At 39.8% G+C, this 9,436-nt stretch overlaps 2 protein-coding genes across 2 annotated transcripts in view; one reads left to right on the top strand and one right to left on the bottom strand.

Moving 5' to 3' along the window:
- Window positions 1-355: 355 nt before the first annotated feature.
- LOC108275465 (FXYD domain-containing ion transport regulator 3-like) lies at window positions 356-808 on the bottom strand. Its single transcript, XM_047161331.2, has one exon. It carries the CDS (start codon window positions 751-753, stop codon window positions 481-483), a length of 273 nt encoding a protein of 90 aa, XP_047017287.1. The 5' UTR covers window positions 754-808; the 3' UTR covers window positions 356-480.
- Window positions 809-3,358: 2,550 nt separating this feature from the next.
- The window catches only part of ints10 (integrator complex subunit 10), a 21,175-nt gene continuing 15,097 nt past the window's right edge, over window positions 3,359-9,436 (top strand). Inside the window, exons 1-4 of the mRNA XM_017456786.3 lie at window positions 3,359-3,620; window positions 5,414-5,481; window positions 6,005-6,108; window positions 6,189-6,328. Coding sequence (XP_017312275.1) covers window positions 3,492-3,620; window positions 5,414-5,481; window positions 6,005-6,108; window positions 6,189-6,328 — 441 coding nt within the window. The 5' untranslated portion in view covers window positions 3,359-3,491. The remainder of the gene's footprint in view (window positions 3,621-5,413; window positions 5,482-6,004; window positions 6,109-6,188; window positions 6,329-9,436) is intronic.

Raw genomic sequence — 9,436 nt, 5'->3', positions numbered from 1 at the left:
ACTCACAGGAAGGAACGTGTGGATATAGTTCTTGCACTTTTTGGTTATACGCTGTCATGTGACTAAAACTGATCAAAAAGATCGTTAAAAAAAAGAAAAAGAAAAAGAAAGAAGACATTTTAGTAAACACTTTAAACATATAAAAACTCCTTCTGACGATTTTCACATAAACAAGATTTTTTTGGTTATTGGTGCAGTTAGTTGAAATGAACATCTGACGAAAGCACAGGGTTGGTGGAGCCACGTAAGCAGCAAACAGGTGGAATATAATAATAATAATAATAATAATAATAATAATAATAATAATAATAATAATAACAGTTAATAATAATTTTAAAAATAACAGCATTTATATAGTAAAGGGCCCATTGATTTGTTTTCGGTTTTAATCCAACACTTTTGTGGTGAAACGTAAGGTACTGCAGGATCTTCACCAGTGTCTGTCAGTCAGATCGTCACTGAGTCGTCCAACAGTGGCGTCTAACAATCACTGGCCTGCGCTGTGTCATTGAGCATCTGTTGGTTCGCTGCATTACTTCCTGTCCTCCTCCTCTTTTCCTGGTTAAATTTGCATCTGCAGTGTCCACTGAGGAGGATAGTGATGCCGATCAGACACAACACTGCGGCCATGATCAGCCCTCCGACACACAGCTGGTGATAATCAAAAGTGAACGGGTCATCCTTTTGCTGCTGATCCTCTGCCAGGACGAGGGTGAAAAATGTCATTAAGACGAGTGACGAAATCTGTGCCATGGCGACGTGGCTTCACCTTCAGTGAGCCAAATGTGTCTGCACTCCTCACCAGCACCAGGGGTTATAATTCAATAACCTCTGACCCACGAGCTGCAAACTAGGAGCAACACATCAGCGACTACCAGGAAACAGAAGCAACTGTTAGCGGGTGTAAAAATAGCAGCTGAAAACTTGGGTGAACGTTTGACAATTCAGAGATCAAAATACATGCAGGTACTTTGACGCAAAATTGGGAAAAAAGAAAAAAAAAGTTGCAAGCTGTTTGAGGGTTTTCTGAAATGTACTGCCGATTTCAACCCCCCACCCCCCACATTTCAATGGGATTCAAATCCGGGGTTTGACTAGACCATACCATAACTCCCCATTTCTTCTTTTTGAGCCATTCCTTGGTGGATTTGCTATTGTGCTTAGGATCATTATTCTGTAATCCTCTATCCATGTGTGGTTCAACTTCAGCTTTCAGACAGATGGCCTCACATTATCTTCATGCATTCTTTGATATTATGCAAAATTAATAGGTGAATAAATAAATGCAAGTTGTCCAGTCCCTGAGGCAGCGAAGCAACATTTCCACTACCATGCTTCACAGTTGGTATGAAGTGCTTCTCCAGAAAAGCTACTTGTAGTAAGTTCCAGACATGTCTGCTGTTACTGTGGCCAAATAACTATATCTTTAATTCATGTGTCCAGAGCACATTATTCCAAAAGACCTGGTCTTTGCTTAGATGCTCATTGACAAACTGTAGTCTTGCAAAGGTTTTTTCCTGGTTCACCTCACATGCAGGTCAAATTTGTCAAATCTCTTTCTGATTGTAGAAGCATGCACTTTGACCACAACAGTTGCAAGACCTACTAGCAGATCCTGTGATGAAATTCTGAGGTTCCTAGAGACTTCTTTTTGTATGACAGTCTGCTCTTGGGCTGAATTTGCTGGGACGGCCAGTCCTGGACAACTTGGCAGTCGTTTGAAATCTGCACCATTTGTAAATGATTTTCCTTACAGTAAAATGATGTATTTCAAATAATTTCAAATCCCTTGCCAGACTCATAGGCGTCCACAACCTTTTTTCTGAAGGCCTTATAGAACTCTTTAGGTCTTGGCATGATGACACCACACACCTCAATAGCAAAGGGAACACTAGACACTAAATGTGAGAAGTTTAAATAAGACAGGTTCCACTTACACTCCCTAAGCAGGTTCTAATTCACATAACAGATGTTTACATATAGTCCACAAGACACAATAATAACTGAATTTACACAAATGAAGCAGTGCAAAAGTTTGCATACACTTGATTCTTAATAATCTGTGTTGATGCTTAACATCTACGATTAATTCATCTACGTGTTTAGTAAAGACAGAGGGTCTGGGTTCTGTGTTACAATCACGAGTGGCTCTTTTTATTTCTTCTGTGTACCTTTGCCTATATCTCTGATTTAGTTGCCTAATGCCTTCGGCTCTCCTGTATTTAGCACGATCTTTCAATCTCTCAGCTTCAGCTCTCATTTGATTCAAAACACTTAATATGCTATCACATTCTTTCTCCAAACATTCATGTTTTAATATCAGCTTTTCAGTTCTTTTCACAACCAGCGTGTCGAGTTGTAAATCTCGCAGGTCTTGCTGGAGGAGCTGAACATCAAGAACAGCTTTCTTAGCGGCCCCCGAACCAGAAGGTACCTGGGGAATGGCTTCAGCCCTTTCTTTTTCTAGGCCGTCTTCTTCTCCTGACATGGTTGTATTTCCCCAGGCTGTCAAGGTTGAGGTTCTTTACATCGTTTAATCATAATCACATAACATAATACATCAGCTTGTATTTTACACTTAAGCAAGAAATAACAGTAGGGCTGAGGCTACATAATCCTGAGATCTAAATCTCCTACAACAATACCCAGGACAACTACCACATCACAGCAGAAACTTCTACACTCACAATCTGCCATTTACTTACTGGTCTAGCAATATATAAGCATATAGTTTTTAACCTCAGACTTTGGTGGGTAAGCATTTTTTTTTCCATGATTCTAAAATTTGTGTTTCAATCCATTGCCTGTTTTTGACCTCTCTTTGGATTCATTATTGTTGAGATTTTTGTGTGCTAAATGTTTTGACCTTTGGACTTTTCTGCCATTGATATTTGGAATGCGTTTCTATTTCCTGGGTTTCAAAAAACTCTCGAGGTTTATTTAGCAAAAAGTACTTAGCATTCTTTGTATCTAAATATCTGCACAGAAATGCTGGTTTCATGCAGTTATGATAATAATGAAAATATGAAAATAATCAGCGTTAAAACATTTGTTAACGACAAATAATCTGCAACTGATTCCAAAAACGAAACCTTATATTGATGTCTTTTAATCTTTGAAAGGCATTGGGGCTAAGCCCTGCTAGGCAATTTACACCAGCTGTCCCTTCGGCCTTTCTGAAGGAAAACGTAACTACACAGCAGTAAGCTAGTTGCGTTTGAAGTAATTAATTTATATTTTTGTAAATATGATCATAAGAAACCCTATAATATAAAATAAATCGTAAATATGATTAAAATCGTGTTAAGCTAAAGACTTTTATTTTGCCACTTTCTCGTGCCCCAGAAGTGAAATGAGAAACGCGGCGTTGTGCGCATGCGTAGTATATTTACTACTGTTGTTATACAGTCTCCATTCTCTGGTTTGTTTATGAATAAACGAGCTAAGCCGTCCTCGTTTTCCCCGCCAGACCTGGAGCTGATGCAGTAAACATGTCGGCACAGGGGGACTGTGATTTCTTGGTGAAACGTGCGCGCGAGCTCGTGCCCGAAGACCCGTGGGCTGCTAAAGCCTGGCTCATCACCGCACGCACGCTCTATCCGGCTGACTTCAACATACAGGTACGGACTGATAACCGACAGCTGCTTTACAGGATGCCCAGTACTTCATTCACGGTTCTGTTGCAGAATGATATTACCCAGCATGCCTTGCTAAGAATAGGCAAGACTTCCGGCAACACACCGATCTTGGATACACTGGGAACTGATATGAACCCCCCCCCCCCCCCCTACCCCGTCCATCCATGCAAAGAGACCAATATATTACCGCCAGATATGTGGGTGGTGAATCACAATTCTCATCATAGCATGGTAGTGTGTGCGCGCATATATATATATATATATATATATATATATATATATATATATATATATATATATATATATATATATATATGTGTGTGTGTGTGTGTGTGTGTGTGTGTGTGTGTGTGTGTGTATCAGGCATAGCAGCACTGTGTTTACACACCTCAATACCTCTTCTGAATTGGGAAACAAGACCACCAACTAGAAACTATCCAGCTTGATGTGATACAGAGACCTTGATGAAGAATAGAAGATGATAAACACATAATGGGCATGATAATAATCACCAGACACATACTGTATGATAATATTATTGTTACTGCTGTATTGAGAATGATCTTATATGGCAGGTACCTGATAAAAGGACAAATGATGTTGATACTAGTTTATTAGTACCTAATAAACTGGCAACCTAGTGTGAAACTAGCGTGAACACCAAACGTCTCGCCTGTGTCATATACATTAAGCCTAATGGAAGTAATTTCTTTTATACCACAGAGCTGGTGAATGATCATATCTGTTTGGTCAGAAACTCTGACAGTAGTGCTGGCTGTAATTCTCATAATACTTTTTTGTTCATATAGTAACAACTCATTTGCAGTGACTTCTATAGCAGACATTCCACATAAGCGAAGACTAATACAGAATGGATTTAAAAATGTTTGTTTAGCAAAGAAAAATGGATAATCGTTGATTATTGTGGTGCATTTAGAAGGATGGAAAGAGTCTCCGGTGTCAGCACTTTGTAAAGGTCAGCCGGTTTTCCGCCATGGGAACGGCTTCATGACCGAGGACATAACGGTTTCTTGGTAAAAGGACAAGCCGCATTTTTTTTGCCTTTCGGGGGGGCAGGGAACGGAATGTGATGGACGGAAGTTGAGGGAACGACTGTTTATAGCTACAATAATATAAATGATAACAGATAACTCGCTTCACATACGTTCTACAGCATGAAACGGATAAAAAGCACGCCACGTTTCCTAATAAATGAAAAAAATTGTTTGGCAAAATGCTGCTGTATAAGGGGGAAAAAACTTTTCAGGGTGTGCTGTTACAGGAAAATAATCAACTTTGGGGTGGTAACAGTGACTGTGTGTCATGTCAGGCCACATCACACAACTTCATCATTGATTATTTTCCTATTACAGCATATCCTGTAGTGTTTCACATACATTCACATACGGACTTGTCATGGATTTATGTGTTATTTTTCTGTCAACAAACAAACAAAACGATGTAATTCCCAAAAGTCTCCTTACTTCATATTTAAATGCACTATATAGAGTATGAATTAACAGGCATAGATATTTATAAGTCTATTGGCAGGGATCCTTGAGATATTCAACAAGAAAGCTGATGATACAGTGTAGCAGCATGAGTAGTTTGTATTGTCTAGATGTACAGAGTCCAGCACAGTGTGGTGATGCTCCTGCTCAGGAGAAAAATTAAATCCTCGACCACAATTCAAGTAATCTGATCTTCCAAGCTGTGTCACTATGATTTAGTGCAACAGTCTTCACTTTGCTTTTCTTGCTCCCCATCTTTTGCAGTATGAGATGTACATGATTGAGCGCAATGCAGAGAGGACCTCTTCGGCTGGCAGACTGCTCTACGACATGTGAGTGAATAACGCTCATGGAAAAAAAAAACACACACACACAAAATCAGATCTGTCCGCTTATAAAGCTATATCTATTTGTGTTATCCAAACCACCAGAGAAGTTTCATGTCCCAGGTTCCATTTATACACACTTTTATAATATTTTATGACCCAGCACTGCTATAGTTCTAATACCGTATTGTTTCAATAATAACAACACATTCACAGGAACTTGTATGTTGGACGCTCCACATAGGCTAAACCTCATAGTAATGAACAATTATTTAACAAAGAAAAGCATATAATTGTCCTCTAAGGAGGACATTAATCAAAGGCGTCTCCAGTGTCAAGGCTTTATAACAGTCAGTACGTTTTCCACTATGGGAGAGTCTTAAAGACAGAGGCACCTGCACTGCAATAATTCATGTGTACATGAAACTTTCTTTAATAATATCACGTATAAAAAGGATGTGTGCTATACTGCAGTACGACTCCAGCGTGACTCTGACGTTGATCGTTGGGTTTAATTTGCATTGAACAGATTTATTAATTTCCCGGAGCAGCCAGTGGTGTGGCGTGAGATCAGCGTAATCACAGCAGCATTGAGGAACGACAGCCAGGACAAGCACGCACAGTTCCTCAAAGGTGTGTATTTGTGTGTATTGGTGTGTTTAGGATGTGGTCAGCCTCTGCGCAGTGTGAGAATTTTTACTGTGTGTGTGTAGGTGTGTTTGAGACTCTACCAGGCCCTGTGCAGTGTCAGATGCTTTTGAAAGCCACTGAACAGTGTTTTAACACTCTGGAGAAAGCAGAGATGCACCTGCTGCTGCTGAAGAGATTCCCAGAGTCTGTGGTACAGCACGGGGTAAGCAAGCATCCCCCCCCCCCCCCCCCCCCCCACACACACGTTTTAATTAAAACATAATAACAATATGGATCAAAACTTTCTTAGAAGTTCAGCAGATCTGCACAGTCGAGGCTGAGTGTACTACCAGTAACTGCTTTATTTATATCTAATACACCATTTTTAAAATCAGTTCTCTATCATACTTCATGCTTTATATATAACGTATAAAGCAGCATATTATCAAACACTGACATAGCAAAAGCAACTGAAATTTTTAAGCAATTTTATAATCTCGGCTCTCAAAAATGTCCAAAGTTACAATTTTAGCTCTCAACAAATTTACATGTTTACAATTTCACCTCTCAGAATAATTAGAATTTTACAATTTCAACTCTTAAAAAATTTCAGTTTTACAATTTTGAGCTCTCAAAAAATGTAAATGTTTAAAAAAAAAAAACCTGAATTTGAGCTTTAAAACAAATCCAATCCTACAGTTTCACCTCTAAAAATTTAAATTGTTACCATTTCTCATTCAAAAAGAACTTTCTTTTCTTGTTTAAAAATTTCAGTTCTCAAAGAAATTCCAATCTTAAGATTGTTAAGATTCCAATCTTAAGAATTCTCTCTCAAGAATAAATCCAATTTGACAATTTAAGCTTTCAAACAAATTACAAATTTTCAATTTCAATTCTCAAAATTAAAAAAATAATAATTTCAGCTGTCAGAAAAACCTTTTTATTATGGAATTAAAGGGCTCAAAAAAAAATTCCAGTTGTACAATTATGTTCTAAAAATAAAATTCTAATCCTTATAATCTCTGCTTTATAAAAAACCTTTCAGCTCTCAAAAAAATCCGATCCTACAAGTTCACCTCAAAAATTTTTTTTTACCATTTCAGCTCTCAAGATTTTACTATTTGAGCTGTAAAAACATTTAAAAACTCTCGAAAAAAATAAAATCTTACAATTTCATCTCTGAAAAAAAATTCAATTTTACAATTTCCTCTTCTAAAAAAATTCTAAAGTCATCCATTGAGGTACGCCACTGTATACAGTATCATTGATTGAAAGGGCTCTACTCTAAACCTCTTAAAAAAATTAGTTTTATGTTCCATTTATAAGTACATTACATTACATTACATTACATTTATTCACTTAGCAGACGCTTTTATCCAAAGCGACTTACAAATGAGAAAGATACAAGCAAAGAGATATCAAGCAGAGAACAATACAAGAAGTGCTACCATACGAGATCTATTAATTGAATTCCAGAAGAAGCAAAGTGCAGAATAGAGGTGAAAGTGAATTTATTTATTTATTTTTTATTATTTTTTTTTTTTTTTAATGAGTTTGTTAGGTGTTCATTGAAGAGGTGGGTCTTTAGTTGTTTTTTGAAGATGGTGAGAGATTCTGCGGTCCGGATTGATATGGGAAGTGCATTCCACCACTGAGGAACAGTTAGTGTGAAGGTTTTGGAAAGGGACCTAGCGCCACGCTGAGTTGGAACTGCTAAACGTCGGTCGCTAATCGATCGCAGATTGCGAGAGGGAACGTAGGCCTTCAGGAGAGAGTTGAGGTAGGAGGGTGCTGTTCCTGACAAGGTCTTGTAGGTGAGCATCAAGGCCTTGAACTTGATGCGGGCAGCTACAGGAAGCCAGTGGAGGGAGATGAAGAGGGGTGTGACATGGGTTCTCTTGGACTGGTTGAAGACGAGGCGCGCTGCAGCATTCTGAATCATCTCAAGGGGTTTGATGGAGCTGGCTGGGAGGCCTGAAAGCAGTGAGTTGCAGTAGTCCAGTTTAGAGATAACAAGAGCCTGGACTAGAATCTGTGTAGCCTGTTTGGTGATGTAGGTTCGGATTTTCTTGATGTTGTAAAGAATGAACCTACAGGACCTTGCAGTTGCTGAGATAGGGTCTGCAAAGGTCAAGCCATTATCAAGAATCACCCCAAGGTTCCTGGCCGTCCTGGTTGGCATGAGTGTGAGTGAGCCGAGCTGTACAGTGAGGTTGTGGTTGATTGAGGGACAGGCTGGGATGACAAGAAGCTCAGATTTTGCCAGGTTAAGTTTAAGATGGTTTTCCTTCATCCAGACCGAGATGTCCGAAAGGCAAGCAGAGATGCATGCAGAGACGGATGGATCGTCAGGCTGGAAGAACAAATGGAGCTGGGTGTCATCAGCATAGCAATGATATGAGAAGCCATGAGACTCAATCACCTGCCCTAGAGATGTGGTGTAGATAGAAAAGAGTAGTGGACCCAGAACTGACCCCTGTGGAACGCCAGTTGTGAGTTGCTGAGTTTCAGAAATACCTCCCCTTCATGATACCTTGAAGGATCTGTCAGAGAGATAGGATTCCACCCAGCGCAGAACCGTTCCAGTGATGCCCAGGCTGGAGAGAGTTGACAGGAGAATCTGATGATTCACAGTGTCGAAAGCAGCAGAGAGGTCAAGTAGGATGAGGACAGATGATCAAGAGGTTGCTCTTGCTAGTCGTAAGGCTTCAGTGACAGAAAGCAGAGCAGTCTCCGTGGAGTGGTTGCTCTTGGAGCCACACTGCTTGGTGTCCAGGAGGTTGTTCTTTATGAGAAAATTTGAGAGTTAAAAACGGCTCTTTCAAGAGTTTTCGAAAGAAAAGGGAGTAGGGAAACAGGTCTGTAGTTGTCAACTATAGCAGGGTTGAGTGATGGTTTTTTAAGCAGTGGGGTAACCTGGGCTTGCTTAAATGAGGTAGGGTATGTGCCAGTAGAGAGCGATGTGTTAAAGATGTGTGTGAGTGCAGGTAATAGTGTGTGAGAGATGGACTGAAGAAGGTGAGAAGGGATAGGGTCAAGAGGACAGGTTGTGGGATGGCTAGAGAGGAGGAGTTTAGAGACATCAGTCTCTGAGAGGAGAGAGAAGGAAGTCAGTTGGGAGTTACCCAGAGGAGGAGTCAGTCTATGTGTGTCTGGGGCTGAGAACAGGTTTCTGATTGATGTAACCTTGTTGGTAAAGAAAGTCACAAAGTCATCTGCAGTGAGAGAAGTAGGGGAAGGGGGAGGAGGGGGACAGAGTATCAGTATTACCAAGACTGGGACTCTGTGTTTTAATAAGTCAAAACCTTGACTTCTCATTTGCTTCACATGT

This window comes from Ictalurus punctatus, chromosome 2 (assembly GCF_001660625.3).
Source record: "Ictalurus punctatus breed USDA103 chromosome 2, Coco_2.0, whole genome shotgun sequence".
Classification (NCBI taxonomy): domain Eukaryota; kingdom Metazoa; phylum Chordata; class Actinopteri; order Siluriformes; family Ictaluridae; genus Ictalurus; species Ictalurus punctatus.
Note: the sequence above shows the minus strand (reverse complement) of the source record. Positions and strands in the feature narration are given on the sequence as shown.

Excerpts from the sequence above, each read along its gene's own strand:
- LOC108275465 (XM_047161331.2), bottom strand. The coding sequence starts at position 753 with ATGGCACAGATTTCGTCACTCGTCTTAATGACATTTTTCACCCTCGTC.